At 42.1% G+C, this 17,125-nt stretch overlaps 1 protein-coding gene across 4 annotated transcripts in view; it reads right to left on the bottom strand.

Annotated features, from left to right (window-relative positions):
* The window catches only part of DGKD (diacylglycerol kinase, delta 130kDa), a 71,494-nt gene that overhangs the window by 43,561 nt on the left and 10,808 nt on the right, over positions 1-17,125 (bottom strand). For 2 of the 4 annotated variants that reach the window (XM_010568183.1, XM_010568185.1), the window contains exons 1-3: positions 12,258-12,342; positions 1,711-1,821; positions 938-1,018 (exon numbers count right to left, since the gene is read on the bottom strand). In XM_010568183.1, the coding sequence (XP_010566485.1) occupies positions 938-1,018; positions 1,711-1,803 (174 nt within the window). In that variant the 5' untranslated portion in view covers positions 1,804-1,821; positions 12,258-12,342. Of the gene's footprint in view, positions 1-937; positions 1,019-1,710; positions 1,822-12,257; positions 12,343-17,125 lie in introns of those variants that run through there. The other 2 variants (XM_010568187.1, XM_010568184.1) reach the window with 2 other exon arrangements.

Raw genomic sequence — 17,125 nt, 5'->3', positions numbered from 1 at the left:
AAAGCAGTGGGTCACTACTGCTGCAGCACAAGGCACACTGCTCAGTCTTGGTCACCACCCTACAGGATCAGCTTCCTCCCTCCACCTGCATTGCTCCCCCCTTCATCTTGCCTTAGACCAACACTGCCTCCTTTCTCCACACTCTCCTCCCTCCTCCCTTTTGAGCCCTTCGGAGGCTGCATGGAGGTTAGTGAGAGCTTTGGAGCTGGCTAACAGCAATGCTGCTTGACACTCACCCTGCATGGCTGCTGTTAACAGCTTTTTTCTGCACACCAGGCATTTCCCCCAAAATGGAGTTTGCAGAACACCTGTGCCTGAGAAATACAATCATTTTTTCTCCCAGTTACTAAGCCTGGAGAAAATGAAGCACTGACACCACCACATTTCCAGATTCCAAATATTTAGCACGTATTCCACATCTAACAAGTATCCTAAATCAATTCCACAGTTATTTCTGTGCGACTTCTTTTTGTTCCTCCTTTTGCTTTGTCACTATATATTGTGTGCATATATAAACACACATACAGCCACATACAAATAAAGTCAGAGAAAGAAGTTTACATATTTTAAGGCCTGAAGGGAAAACTAAATTCCTTTAGCAAGATCTCCAGCATAAACATCAACATCACCCCTAACTCCTTCAGCAGAACAATGTTTTCTGTCCCACTGTGTAAATGGGTTTTATCAACCCCTCCCAGCTTACAGGTAAGAAAATTCCTGAATGTAAAGTTTTAGCACTATACATAGTAACCCAAGGTTTTTCCCATGTGCATGGAGATGAGTTATGATTTTGTAAGGAAAAATAACTGTAGGTTTTGGTTTTTTTTTTTGGTGAAAGAGGCTGTGAAGATTGTTCAGATGTTTTTAAACTCTGCAAAGGAGGAGAGATGTGGGGGAAAGATGCAAGAAGAATGGAAAATAACGCAAAAAATCCTACCGTGAAGCTGTTGTTGACATTTTTAGTGCTGGATTCTGCCACACTGGCATCTGTCAGATCCACCTCATCAAAAATAATGGACTGGAAAGAAAAAATTCAAAACCCCAATGAATTATTGAATCCAATGTATAAGCAGCAGACCCAGTGGGACATGTCTGTATGGCTGCCTAGTACAGTCCATCACTGCCTTTTGTGATCTGAAGGAAAGGCCCAGAACCAACATGAAGGACTCGGAAGTCTAGTTCCATATACTGGGGCTCACACTTGCCTTGTCTTCAGTCAGTGACCACGATGACTTTAGTCTTATTAAGGAATTATTTAAAAAAAAATAATTGTAGGCTTTGTTCTTGTGAAAGGAGACAGATTTATATCTCGTTGACTAGAAACATGCTAAACCAGATGCATGGCAGCTCTGATTTGATAAATTCTAGCCTTGCTTGTCTTCTCCATTTCCTCTTTTCATTCATATTTTAACCCTTCTTTTTCAGCTTCTATTGATTCACAGCCCATTCCCTACTAAAATGTACCAAGGGGGAAAAAAATGTAGAAAAATCAGTAGCACGGGTCCACACGATGCTTTACTTCACAAGGATTTCCAAGTGTGAGGCAAAACACAGGGATCTTATAGTAGCTACAAAACCTGAAGACAGGGGTTTACAGAGCACATGTTCTTTTCTCTACTGAGGGCTGCCTTCTCACAGACACACATCTGCTTCCAAAGCTCCACCACTTATTTTCTTCCCTTGGACTTGTATGTATTATCAAGACCTTACCTTAGCAGTTTTTGCATAGTAGAGCGTTCGTCCTCGCAGCTTAAAATATCGTCTCTTCCAGCGCTGGAAGGAGCTGGTCTGTTTCATCAGCATCCCCTCTTTTATGATAGTCTACAAAACAAGGAGAGGAGAGGGGTGAAGCATACGTTTTACGTAACAGGCATCTTTTATGCTCTCTCACTATATATCCATACCAAAAAAGACTGAAGTTTGAGCTCAATGATCTTAGTGCCCTCTGCTGGAAGTGCTTAACAAATTCATTCAACATACGTGAGCAAATTTAACAAGATTAAACCGTCACAATCCATAATCCACACTGGGGTGCGGTTTTATCCTTGTCTCCAGTGATATCACGATACCAAAAGAAGATAAAATAACTTATGACTGAATGAGCATTTCAAAGTCTTAACAGTGACTCGGGAAGCGTTAACAGTTAAACTCACTGAGGTCAGATTTTAGTCGCAGGTAATTGTGCCTTTCATTTAATTGGCATTTGATTACAAGCACATACACACCACAGTATACCTGTCCCTATCTCCAGTTCTGCCTTGTGAAATTACCAGCATCTACCTGGCACAGAGCTGGCAAGCTCCAGGCCCATAGCGTGAAGAGTGAAACTAAAGTGAGGAAGGAGCTACATTCAACTTCAGCATTTGGTATTCTTCAGATAGTCTTGGCCCTGCCTCAGTACTCTCTGGCTGGCTGCCATTTCCCAGGGCTGGAGTGCCAAAACTGACTATGCACACTGCCTTTTTTTTTTCTTTAACTGCTTTATAACTAGATTGACATACCAGCATACACAGTCCCATATGCTCACTTACATACTATGCATACATAGGGGTATGTATTTAATCCACATGCACTTCATTCTACTTCATCAAATACATTTGATTCCTTCAGCGAGGACAGATTTTGAATATCAACAGCTACATGAAAATAATCTCCAAAACTGCAGCTTAGAAAGACAAAAGGCAGAAAATTCAGAGCTGAGGGTTCATGCCCAAATTACTGATTGAGGGTATTGCCTAGGAACTGCAAATAGTGCTATGTCATGCCTCAGTACCACAAGAAACCTACTTCTCTCCCCAAGAAACAGCCCCCGGGAATCCACTTCTTCTGAGAGAGCCCAATGTGATAAACACACAGTTAAAATACAGGAAACAAATAGTCCAACAATATTGTAAGACAGGTTATTCTGTATCTTGATGTCAGGAAAATGACACAGCTTTAACATACCAAAGGTCTCAGTGTAACTCAGGTTTATAACAGAGTCAGGTCACGGATGAGTATCAATTAATTCACAAAGACAGTGTTAAACGTATGCTGTCAGGCTACTGCAGAGCACAAAATAAATACTCTTACTGATCCACAGGGTTTAGTTAATTTTAGAAATCCTTTCCAGGGCACTGAACTTGCTTATAAATGCTATATATATTTCTAATGTGGGTCTTTCCTTTTTGAAACAGCTGCAGATTTCAATACTTTCCACACACATTGGCCCTTGCCAAGCTCGAAGTTTCCTCAAAAAGCACTTGGAAAATAATGCTGACTACAAGAAACATCCGTCTGACAATACATGCTTCTCTCTTGCTAGATTGAGCCATCCTCAAACTGGCCTGAGAGATCATAGGGCCTGGACCATCACAGTGATGCCTCTACTCACAAACCAGTTGGGAAACCCACACAGCCCCAGATCTGAAATTGCTGCTGGCCATAGGAGCCACTGTATACCGTCCTCCACTGCAGCGAGAAAGATAAAAGGGCAAAAGCTCCCTTATCTCCTCCAAAAGAAACATCATCTACCTTGCAGCCTGGAACCTGGCTGAGTCCAAGGCTAGCGAACTCCAAACCTCACGGTTTCACAGTGTTCTGTTTCACAAAGCCACCTGCACACTGGCAGAAATACCTGTCGGTGCTCAGGCAAACACCAACTCAGCGTGCCTGGTTCAACCAGGAATCGCTGAACTCCACAGTATTTCCAGCAGAATGAAAAGAGATAATGAAAATGCACGATTGAAGACTAATCTTGTATCAAAAAATGCCCATCTCCCACATCAGCGCCCCACAACTCTGAAGTGGTTGCTGAAAGACATCTTGGCACCTATCTTCCCCAAGTCACAGCAGGGACACAGCAGTAGGAATACACTCTAAGAAGCCATAAGGCATCTGGGATTGGCTATAGGGTCCGGAAGTTAAACACACTATAGTGATACCCAGAAACAAGATGTTAAACTAACTTAGAGCTGGTACTATGCAAAGAATCTGAAACTCAGCCATGATCTTAATCTGAAGCTTCACTGTAAGAGAAAATGGTGTTCAGTGACTGACCCAACAGCATCCCTTGCTGAAACGACCCTGAAGGCAAGGCCAGAACTGAAGACACTCATCTGGAACCAGGAAAGGTGCATTCAGGCTCCTACTCTGCCACAGACTATTTACAAGATCCAAATAAAGCAATTTTCACTCTGCATGTCTCCATCTCCCATCTGCCAAGTGGAACAAACAACACTGCCCAACTCTGCGGAGTCCTACTAGAGTATATATATACACATATATGTGTCTACCTGATGAGTCAGTTTAACCTCCAGCACCTGAGTATCAAAGAGAAATGTAAAGCAACAGCATCTAAATAACCATGCTAAAGAAATCACACATTTCTGCAGCTCACTTTCTACAGGGAAGAAAATGGGAAAGTGGCATGAGATTTCCAGATTAACACAGAAACATGGAATGATCTTTTGCATTCCTTGGACAAAACCACACATAATTAAAAAATAAGACAGAAAAAGTAGCTACTGAACTCTTCAAAGCCCTGAACCGAAGTCAGAGAGGAATTAAAAATCCTGGGGAAGACTCCCAGGATGCAAAGCCCAAAGATATCAAGGCAGTCAGGGGTCTGATCAAAAAATAGCAACTTGAAGGAGGAGACTTCAGAGTTCTGTTGCTACATTTATTCAGAGACGCCCTTAAACTGGGGTCAGCCAGAGCCCCGCACTCCCCAAGCTTGGTCAGCAGCACTCTGGTCACTCAAGCTCTTGCACAGACCACCAGAACAGTAACTCACAGGAAAACAACGCTTCTGCTTTCCCTCAGCTCCCGCGTGCCACGCTCGGCTCACAAGTGCTGCACGTCAGGCGGCTCCCCTCACCTCAGCAGGGCTCACTCACCTCTGCACAAGACATGCATTCCTCCATCCCTCTTTTAAACAGAACCCTTTTTTTTTTTTTTTTAAACCAAAAGGCAACAACCCCAAAGGTCACCTTGCCCCTCCCTAAGTAGCAGTTTATGTCATTTGCCAGCCTCTCTCTAATAGAAAACCTCACAGCTACACAACTCAAATATGAAAGGCCAGTGAGAAGCAAGCTCTCGCATGCACGCACTGCTCAGAGAAAACAAGCCTCTAGTTCAGAGCTGCCCAACTCTGCATGAGAGCAGCTGTTCTATTTATAGGCCCACAGCTCAGTAAAGAGTTTGGTGGGTTTGGGCGGAAAGGGCTGGAGATAAGATCAAGATGACTTTATAAAATGATTCAGACATCACTACCTTTCTCCTCCTCTATTTTAATTTTACAGCCAAAGGACTTGCTACTTGCAGAGGAATGCAGCTGAAGAAAATTGACTGGGGAAAGGACCTGACAGCAAAGTGACATCAAATGAAATAAAAGGGGGTAGCTGAACCGTTATCTCTGCTCACCAGCCTCTCTGTAGCTTTTTTAATTGAAGATCCACTCTGATCAGATTGCTAGGCATGTAATTCATCAAGACAAAAGTGAAATTACTTCTCCCATAACAAAAAAAAAAAAAAAAAAAAAGAGTTATACCTATTTTTAGTGTCATATTGGATCCTATGGGAAAAGCTACTGCCTTGAAACATCATAAGGTTTGATTACATGCATCCTATCAAGGATAAATATAAAAATTGTTTGTGATCGAACTATCCAGACTGCTTTCTATCCAGCTGAGTTTCTCTACAGCGTGCTGTCCTGTGGCATGGCACTCCATGGGCAGGTAACACTGTGAAAAAATTATGTATCTTCTTGGATCAAGCCTAAAATAATGTGTTAATAGTTTCAACAGTGACCCCCTTTTATCATATTACAAGACAGTGCAAAAAAGGTTACCGAACAAACTGACAATTTAAAGCAACACTGGATAGCAGACTCTTAAGTGTCTCTGCAAAGAACACGATTAGACAGCTGAAAGGCAGGGCCTAGGCAATTTCTAGCATTTCACTATTGATCCTTGGCCTTGAAGAAAAGCAACTTCCTGCAGAAAAAAAATTCAGTTTGTGGCAAGCAATACACAATCCTTGCCCCAACTCATCCCCTTTTAAAACCTGACATTTAGAAAGAGAAATACGTTCTCAGATTTCTCCTGTCAAAATGGGTGCAGGGTTTAGGCCTAATCCTGAACTGATGGAAGAAAAGTTTTGCCACTGACCTCAGTGGGAATGGTTTCAAACAACTCAGAGGACTTTAATTAAGGACTTAAGACAGGGAGAGCCTTGTGCTTCACTGCTTCCTGCTCACACAGTCCCACCTCATAAGAAAAACCAGCCAAACGATTTAACAGTAGTCACCCACAAAACCAGCATGACACGGTCGTATTTTTTTGCAGCATTACTCCTCTGAGGTGTCTCTGTATCCAGTAACCCACATCAGGAGATCAGAGAGCCAGCCTACACAGATGAAATGCTTTCTATACTGATAACATGAACAATTCTAGTAAAAAGTTAAGAACAATCATGTCAGATTTCAGCTCTTTCAAACTGTATCCCTTGTTCTGCACCTAGTACTGCTCACTATGTGAAACACAGGAGTGGCCCATCCTTTCCTGAAGCGTAAGCCTCTTGCCCCATTTGGAAGTAGGGCCCTTGATATAACCAGTTTCCTAATCTGGAAAACAAGACCCTACTAGCCAGACTGAAGGCAACTATCAATCTTACTCAGCTGTCAGGCTGGCAAGCGTCCTTTGGCACAGGGAGGCTCCAAACTGTGTTCGATATAGACAGAGGAAGAACAATGCAACCTATTTTACAGCTGCAATCAAGACATATTCTTAGGGGCAGTTATTCAGCGTGGCATATCTGAAACAAGAATTTCGCTCCACTGACATTTCTTTCCAATACAGAAAAAGAACTGTGTACAAGGTAAAAGCAAAATAATTTAAAACTATCTAAACAGCAACTAAAGAATCCCAAATACCAAAGTCCTCAGCATCTGGATTTCTCTGTTTTCCATGTGTCTTCAGAATGTAAAAACTTCAGGGCACAGACTGTTTTTATTTGTATGTACTATAAAACTTTGAGCAGGGTGCTGATGCCAAGCACAAGTAACTGACTACAAAAAGCACCAAATGCACAGAGAAGGAGAAAACAAAATGAAAAAAGCACATGTGGAACTGACAGGCTATCTTTATATATGCTTAATAAGGAACTTTACAGGCAGCTGATCCCCAGGGACCAAGCAACCTTATCTAGTCACTGACTTCAGGTAAGCTGTGGCAAAAAAGATGGGTGTAGATCTGCAGTCACTTAAACATGGCAAGATAGTCTTGCCACGCTAGGGCAGGTACAAATCTGGAGTGCTGTACCTTGTTGTGGGTAAAACAGTTTTAGCAGAAGGTTCCATAAAAGCTCTTTGTGGGCATAAATACAGAACTAATAATTATTTAGAAATCAAATGAAATATAGTAAATCTGACAAAAACTACAGGAATAAATCTAACCAACCCCATAGAATAAGACATGAAAGGTCAAAAGGCTAGGGGTTAACAAGCTAATCCGAGAGCAACATCCTTCCACCAGACAGTGGTCACACCCTGGAACTGAACTCCAGGAAGCTTGGAGGGGAGAAATCTGGATCAGTAAAGCAATTCTAAGTATGGGATACACAAAGAGCTATACAGATCTATAGGGGAGCACAAGGAATTTACAGGTTGTGTAGTCCTGTTGGGGAATTCTACATTAAATGCACTTAGATCTTGCGAAAGTGAAAACTGCATTAAGATTTCTTCCACTGGTATCAATAGGACAAGACATTATGTGAACTCACTACAACAAAAGGACTCCAGAAGAGGGGAAAAAGGAAAGAAAATCAGAGGTCAGCTGTAAGAATCGAATGTCAAAATAGAAGCTAGGGCTGTGAGTCAATGATCCAGCAACAGAAGCCGAGCTCTCCACTGATGAAGAGGGTACTGTCTAGGCTTTTAGTGTACATTGTTTAATACCATTTTGTTTTAATAACCTATGCTTTATAAACTGGGAAGCACCCATATCAGGTTACAGCACAGATCACTATACAAGCACATGGGAAAGCCTGCAAAATCTCCCCTAACAACCATCCTCCCAATCCTCCCTCTTTTCTAACCTCCAGGTCTGCTGAATTAGCTGGACTCTGCATACCCAGTGAGACTAGGGGTGAGCTCGGCTGACAGGTCTTGGTACAGCCTCTCTGCAACTACCAGGACAAGCAGAATTCAGAGCAGCATGCAGTGATCCGTTGATAGTATAGCTGAGATGTCACTAACCAGGAAATGCAAACTTAGTCTCCAGATCAGCAATAAAACCCAGGAGTTTCTATCAAATAAAATACTGAAATGGCTTGAGTTAGAACCTGCCTTGGCACAGATAAATGCTTAAACACTTCATTCTTCATTAGTTAATGCTGCAGCCAGTAAACAAAGAACAGGTCTTTGAACCAGCTTCTTTTCAATACCATTTTCAGCTGCTACTATTGTGAATAATTCTTGTCTAAAAGGGACAAGCGCTCATAGACCTAAAGTGAACAAATTAAGAAAAACAATTTGAAAGCACGCAGAAAGGTTGCATGTATAGGGGAAAGGAAATAAAACACACCAGCATATCATCACACAGCTCCCTGGTAAAATGAGCTCAGTTAGAGAGCTCCAAGCGAAGTACTTAAAATAGATGAATACTCTGGTTAGCTACTTAGAGGAGGGAATGAAAAACACACCAGTACACTCTGATTCAGGACGAGTTAGTAGCTGGACAACTCCTGGCACGCTAACTGCTTAAGCCCTCAATATGCTTTCCATAGGCTCCAGGCATCCTTCCCAAACACATTTATCAGAAGAGGGGAACTGAGCACAAAGCTCAAGTCATCCCAGCAAACTATATAGCAAAGCTGAAGATAAGGGCTCAAATCCATCCACAGAGATAACCAAAGCCAAAAAAGCAACAGTTTAAAAGCTACCTGAAAACTTTGGAATGGAATAAAATTTTTAAGGGTACTAATTAAAGGTGAACTTTATACATTAAAAGACAAACATGAAAAATATGCCGTTATTTTTTCCTACCCTCTTAGATTACACATACACAACTACATCCCTTCCTTTGGGCATTTTCCCCCCACACAAAAAAAGTCAAAACACGTTACCTGCTGTGAAACCTTCAGCTCTGAGACATGCTTGTCACACAGCTACACACCAGCACCACAGAATCCCCTGTATTAACTCAGAAGCACATGGCTCTGCTGCTGAAATGCAGCAAGATAACCTCATTTCGAATCACAGCATTGTACACAGAACCCTCTAATGCTGCAGCCTGTACCACTAGAGCTTAAGTAACACTCTTATTCATTCAGACAGAGCCAAGTTATTACCAAAAAACAGGGTTGCCTGTCTAAGCCCACCCATCCACTTCACCTGCAGGCAGAATGAGCCAGGCACTTACCATAGCGGCATGTCAGGGCCATTTGATATGAGATTATCAGGTTGGGAAGGTGCTATCAGTGCTATTACAAGAATAGCAAATGTAACGGAAAGCACATCCAAAATACAGCTGCAGATCTCATCCTCGCAATCATAACCACCCCATCCTTCCCATACTGCTAAATGTCACGGAGATCTTGGCCAAGTAGGAAGGAAAAGCCGGCAGAAAGTACTGGTACAAGAACTTCAGGACATGGGAAAGTGAAAGTTATACCTTGAGGAAGAAAACTGAATCTTTTACCCTTGTGTCAAGGAGGCTGAGAGAATGACAGCTTCCTCCCACTGTGTCTGGATTCCCATCAACTCTGCTACTGAATTCTGCAAGCAGCCTTATTTGGTAGTGGCTGGTAGATGTAGGGCCAAATCCTGATCCTTTTACTCTAACTGGTACTCTAATGGGATTACACTGCTGAGAGCAGAAAGCAGCTTTTGGCCTTCGGCCATTTAATTAATACTTAAGGTATCTTAGAATTTATGTTTATCTCCTCTGTAACAACTGTCATTATCAGATTTTTCCATATTTATGTATTAAACAACCTATGCTTTTAAGTTTTTTTTTCCTCATCCATTTAACATAGTTTTTAAAGGATAATCCAAAGTTTTTAATTTGTTTTTCCATTTTCCCTGTTTTAATGTCCTGCAAATACCTTTGACCATGCCAAGACATCTTGATCAGCACCAGCAACAACAAGGAAGATTAGCACAGCCCTGGGAACACCATTTTGTTAACTTTCAGCTAAACAGAACAGAAAGCGCTGGTGTAAGTTCCCAGAACACCGATTTTTAATAAAACCTCAGCGACAGAGCTACACATTCAAAAATCATGCTCTGACCTGCCTCAGCAGAGAGCAGTTTGAAAAGCACACAACATGCCCTCCCTATTTTATCAGCCACACTTCTGCCTTTCAAGAACCAGCAAAGGTGGTCATCCCACAGGTCAAGACACTACCCTGGAGCTTGCAACACCTGCCTCAGTTCCCAGCTCCCCTGGGGATGCCCTGTGTGATTTTGTGCATTTGATACAAGAAGTATGCGTCTTGATTCCCCATATGGGAAATTGAAGTGGTATCGCCTCTCCCCACTAGAATATTACATGGCTAAATTTATTAAAACTTGCAAGACTCAAATACAATGTGCTTGATGCAAACATTATATAATCAAGATGGTGTTTCCTTTTTCAAAAAAAGCAAACCACAACATCAGAATAGGTATCAGATGTAAAATTTTCCAACTTAGCAATGAGACTGTGAGGAAATAAAAAGATTTACTCTAAACCCAAATGGAGTAATCACTTATTAATCAATTACCTAACTCAGCAGTGGTAATCTTTTAGCCAGGCAAGCCACCTTTTTCCTCTCTGGATGAGAAGAGGGCAGCAGGCTTTGGACCTCCTCCTCTGTATAACTGCTTTCCTGTCCATGTGTAGCCCAGGGACTGCAGACAGTAAGCACCATACCCTGTGGAAGCACTGAACTGCTTCTGTGGAGGTGCAGCACTACTGAACTGGGCATGCACAATAAGCTCATTACTTTTCAGAGTGCTTCATACAACGCGTGTGAGAAGGGGCCACAAAAGATGGCAGCTGATGTGGATCACTGCTGCTGCCTCAGCTATTTGTCTGCCTGAAGCTGAACAGTCCTTGGATAATCGTCCCACAGGGCTGCAGAACCAAACAGAAGCATCTTCTTTCTTTAAGAGCCACTTACATAAATTCTTAGTGAAACAAGAGGCAATAACCACTTAGTGGGGAAAAAGCAAGGAACAAATGGTTTAAGCAGAAAGTTAATAAAAATTCCTTTAAATAATGGTTTGTGCATTTGAAACCTTGAAAAAACATATTCCAAGAGGAAGGTGCTTTCCAATTGGACAGTATTTTGCCCCAAAATGCCCGATGCTGCTGTGACACTATCTAGTGTAAACTTTAAGCTTTCAAGGAACTAGGGAATACAAAAGCCTCTCTATCTCACTTCTGCTTTCTCTTAAGTATGCAGGTACATCTGCTATTTTAGAAAGAATCACATCAGATTTGTAATTAAAGAAGGTAAAGTTATGCAGTGTCTTACATGGTATACTGGTTTTTCTAATCAGGCAATCTGGAGATAGACATTTTACAGTTTTCATTTATAATCCAGTGCTCCTCCAAAGTAAAATATCAATGATTTTTTTGTAGTAACAGGTTTTGGATAGGGGGAAATACTCTAAATATTTGACTTAGTTTTATTTAAAAAAAAAAGAAAAAAAACTTTAATACCCATTTTATTTTGCCTCTAATTTTATTTGAGAGAACAATTACTAGCCTGGAAATGTACTTTTTAGCAATGTGGTCTAAGTAAATCTATGTTCTCAAAACATGGAAAAGTTTAGTGTTAGCTCTTTAGTTCCTGGAACCTGAACTACAGTTAGAAGGAATAAGAAAAGCTACAAGTGTGTGTGGTTTTGCGCTTTGTTTTGGTTTTTTTTGTTTGTTTGTTTGTTTTTTAAAAGGAAGTAACAGCTGTTGCTTTCACATAGCATCCAAAACTCTCCAGCAGTGAGGCCAACTTACAGTACACCAGTGGTAACACAGTGCTGGGAGGCTTCCCAAATTCTGTCAGAACAGATGAGCCTGAAGAGCACGCAAAACATAACGTAGATTGAGTTAAGGGACGGAAACATTCTTACAGCTATGTACCATGGCCTAAAATCCTACCTTTTACCTCGGTGCTTAGAGAAGGAACTTCTCTGTGGTGTTAATCCAAGAAAATTCATGGCCTTAAACCTGCACTCAAGATGTTCGGTTTGGATTCAATCACAAGAACTTCTCTTTTGCAACAATTACCTCTCTTTTAAGTGAAGAGTTCCCAGTTTCTACCTGGACTAAAGCATGAGCCACTACAATTTATGACATGTGAAGCTCCTAAAATGTCCTCTTTTAGACACCCTGTTGGAAGACAGCATAACAAAAACAGACAGACATTTTGATATGTTTTAGGGAAGATGCCACAGACAGAATGTGAATTAAGCCATAAATTCCTTAAAATTCTCTCCCCATTTGTTACATATTTCTTTTACATTGTCTCTTTGCTGAAGTGCATTGCTTCTTATAATACTTCTTTCAATACTTGTATCAAATGAATAAACTGCTCGGTTTCCTTATGCTAATCTCTGAAAACCTTAAAACATTTGCCCTTCAGAAATAAAATAACACTTCTTTACCTATAAACAGGACATTTTATATATTAGGCAATACAAGAAGAAATAAAATGAGCTTTCTTCAGTTGCTCACACTGCCTACCACATGTTTGAGAACTCAGTTTAGCCTGGTCTGGAAACTTGCACGAAAACAAGGAGAAACATTTTGTTTCCTCCTGCTTTTTCTTGCCTGTAACGCTTCAGGGTGGCTCCCAGACCTCAAAGCTACTAGTCAGAAAGAGAATCACAACCTCCCATAGTGCGAAAGTTATCTATACCACACACTGCTACACACAGCATAGAAATTAGAAATTCACTAGTTCAGATACTCACCAAAGTCTGTCCACCGCAGCATAAAGCTTGGTACCAGTTAATTTATCCTGCTTTTTGTAGCATAAATTAACCTGGCATCTCTCTGCTACTGGAGCTAGACAGCTTCCAATAGTCCAGAACGTTTAGAGAGCTGCTCGCTCTGTTTGTAACTCTGTTGAAATATATACTGCAAACTTATCTTAAAAAGTTCAAGGCAATGATAAATGGTTATAAAAACTAAAATATTACAGAGAAAATGCTCATAAAAGTAAACAGAAGTTAGACTGAATTAGTCTAAACAAGAAGTCCTCCTGATGCCACCCAAGGACGTTGCTGAAATCCTGTCTAGTAAACAAACTGAGATCTCAACATACCAAAGCCAGCACGCTGGAAATCACACCTAACTGATGAATGAAATGAGAAGATGGCCTATTCATTCACTCTCCTGCTTTCTGAGGTTTGTAATGTGACGTTTGCAATGAAAGGTCAAGCACAAAGGAAGAAGCATGCTTTACTGCCAGAGCCCATAAAAGGCGCAGTGCTCCACCATTTGATGCTGTCATCTCCCAGGACCTCTTTTGATATTACTGTATCTTCATCCCTGCCAGGTGACAACTGAGATGATACTACCACTTCAGCTGATTCCAGCTGAGTCCTCAACGCTGCTTAGAAGGTGGGAGCGAGGCTCCTGCTGTTGCCTCTCCTCACACACATCATCCTTCTCTTATTTTATTTCATCTCTTTCCTAATTCCTATCCATTCAAAAATACTTTATCTTAGTTGACCAACAGTTTCTCTAGCTGCACCAATGCCAGCCTGAGACCAGGAGAAGGGCTAAAAGTATTGTACTATGAAGCTTGATGGGGGTACAAGTCTGACAGGTCTCAAAATGGCTGATAAAGCACTCTGGGCAGCCTCTACTTTGTCAGCTGAGACAAGAGTTACACTACCAGCTATACCTGATCATATGAGATCTTCTTCTCCCCCCAGAATAATAACAATTGACTGCTGAACATACTTCTCTTACACCTTCTCTTCCAAACACTTAGCTTTCTGCTCCTCCTTCCCCTGCCCTGTATCTTCACAAGGGACAGTTTTTCAGCTAAACATATGTTAGCTATGATTTGCCTTCAGACACTGCATGTCAAAGTCACAGTACCTATACATCCAAACAATTCTATTTGCCCCACAGTATTACCACAACAACGTATTTCAGTCAAACACAGTTGGGCAACCTGTGGACTCAGAAACAAGTTCACTGAAGTTTTCTGGTCTTGTAAGCAAGCAGCTTTATGTTACAGCATTTCTTGGGAAAACAGATGACAGGACCAGAGGAAGAAAAACCTATCTTCAAAGTGTTTGTGACTGTGACAAACAAGTAAATTCTGAGGAACTCCACGGCTACAGCAGACTTTGCACTCAAGCTGTGATAACAATAAGCTTCCATGGTGATTTAACTATACTTACAGGCATGGTCTTGAGCTAACTACAGCGAAAGATGTGGTTAGAAAAGATCTATATCCTCAGGGCACAGTAAACGTCTGCCGGCATCTCCTACTGTCACTCTGACGGACCTGTGCAACAGCTTCTACAGCTTACTGCATTCTGTCATTCAATAGACAAATTCAGAATTAGGTCTGCCTTTACAGAGGAAGCAAGCTCCTCAAAGCCTCATCAGAACTATGATTACTCACAGAGTTGTCTTTGCTCCTTGCCCTCAGGGCAAGGAAAAAGTATACATGCAGCAGCATGCAGAAAAGATGATGACAAAACAAAAAGACATCAACAAGCAACAGAACAAGTCAATCCCTGATATAGTAATACCTGGACTTACTCAGAAAATTTGACATTGTTTAATTGAAGGTCTTCTGCAGATTAACACACAGGAGGCTTAATAGCTATAGACAATATCTGTTTATAATCCTTGTTCTTAACGTGTTTATGTTCGCGTAGTACAAGTGGCTGGTTTAGGCTTTCTCCAGCCATGCTGACGCAGGAAGTGATGTAAAATGGGGCAAATGATTAAGAAGAGACATGTTCTGCTATATTCAAACAAAAGTAAAATGCAATGCACCTTTTACCTTACCACCTCTAACATCCTGCTATAAGCAAGAGTTCCTACTTTAGCACCGAGAAAGTCACTGTCCTTGCTCTTACCACAGACACCACCATGGAGATATTAAAAGTCAGACTATGGCATCCTTTCTCCCTTCCCACATGGGACCCCTGCCACAAGAGGTATTAAGAAATCACAAGATTCATCCAATCTCTAGCAAGACAAATTCATGTTACTCAGCCCTGATGTGCGCAGGAAAAGATCTCAAAAGGCTTATTTTTTTCACAGACTAGATCAGGTCACCTGGTGCTACAGCACAGCTGAGATCTGCTTGATACACTAAACATCAGTCCATTTAGAGGACTTCACCATTTCCCATTGTGGCCGAAAGAACCATCTCACTCACACAGCCCAGACCCTCAGTGCCTTAACTCAAAGACTGACAGTGTCAGCAGCACTTTGCAGATGGAGGAAGCAGCCCTGCCATGCGTAATGAAGTGAGCGCACAGTCCTCACGTATGACTGTACTTTGTCACGGGGGTTTTCAGAACTAGGACCAATGTAGCAAAACAATGACAAGCAGCAGAACGATGATACGTTATGCATTTGAAAGTAGAGCAAACTAGCCAACAGAAAAAAGATCCCTATCAATAACACTTCAGACACTGCATCACGCAGAGACATTTACTCTCCTTCGCTATAAATACAAGATAAGCAATACTGAGCTAGCAGCATCAGCACTAAGCAAGCCTTCTACATCCACACAGCAGCAACTGTGCTTGCCCATGCTTCAAAGACAACAGGAAGGTGACAGCAGAAAAACAACTAACCTGTTTTTTCTAAGAAGAAACATATCACATAATAGTCTAAGAGTTATACAGGACTTTAATGGCTACAAAGAGAAATCATGCAGCTATAGTAAAAATAGTACAGGAGAGGGCAACTCCCTATGGGTGGTTCCTAGCCTAAGGCTGAAGGAAATCTTCGCATCTTCTCTTACAGTAACAATACAGAACTACAGCTGTAGTTGCAGAATACTGTTACTGCCCCTAAAAATGGCGTTATTGTTCCAGAACAAGCCACAGAGAAGTAAAATCTGATCAGGCCAAAGGAATCAGGGTGGAAAGGATTGTTACCTGACCAGGGAGGCAAAGCAGGGCAAAAAGAGCTGGGAACAAGGACTAATCAGCCATAAGATCACTGTTTGATCAGACAGGAGACTAAACATCACTATGGCTACAGAAAGGAAAAACAGTACAGTACAAGATGGGGAAAACAGAATGCAACCATGAAAAGGACAGGAGGATGCTGAAGGAGGCACACACTGACTGTAGGGGACAACAGCAAGGGCTGCACCTTTCAGAGCACAGAGCTCTGAATATCAGACAATGATTTGTGCCATGTCCAACAGTACCACAGGAGGGGGGTTAGCAAAGTGATAATGGGGGAGGGAACATTGTGACAGGGAGATACAGCTGGGGTGTGCAGGAGTCCTCAAGGAAGGCATAGGGAGGTGAGGAGGGAGCCCCTCACAACTCTGATATGGGGAAAAAACAGGAGATGTAGCTCCAGGGGGTGGGCAGGAACAGAATGTCCTTGGGGGGTCAAATATCTGACAATGGGGGGCAGTACTGGGGGTCAAGAGCTCAAATCTGACTTCCACAACTCCAAGAAAATATTACAGGGGGAGAGAGTAAGGAAGGAAAGAGGTAAGACAGGGTCCTGTTGAGCCTGGGCACACTGACTGATCACCGTTAGGACAGAGAAGCTCCCTGGCAAGTCTGAACCTGGGCACTGGGAAGAATGTGGCCTAAGCTGGGCTACTGGGGAGGATGAGTTGGGGAAGTTCCTACATGGCTTCAGAGAGGCAATTCAGGGATGGTACCTGCTGAGTGGTTGGGGGCAATTCCAGGAGCCCCTAGATGCACTTAGGGCCTCATTGACAGACCCTGAAGGGCATTTAGGGGGCAGCTGTTGACCACCACCGGGGGAAGAATTTGTTATGGAGATCCCTGAAGAGCATTTAGGGTTTTGCAAGTCCATGAAAAGCTGTCGAGGGGGTGTTGTTAGCAGGTCTCTGAGGGGCGGTGGGGGGGGTCGTCGGCACCTCAGGCGCAGGAAAGGGGGGCATGAAAATGGCCGAGTCC

This window comes from Haliaeetus leucocephalus, unplaced genomic scaffold (genome assembly GCF_000737465.1).
Source record: "Haliaeetus leucocephalus isolate CR32 unplaced genomic scaffold, Haliaeetus_leucocephalus-4.0 Scaffold240, whole genome shotgun sequence".
Classification (NCBI taxonomy): Eukaryota; Metazoa; Chordata; class Aves; order Accipitriformes; family Accipitridae; genus Haliaeetus; species Haliaeetus leucocephalus.
The sequence above is the reverse complement of the archived record's forward strand: the minus strand, read 5'-3'. Positions and strand labels throughout refer to the sequence as shown.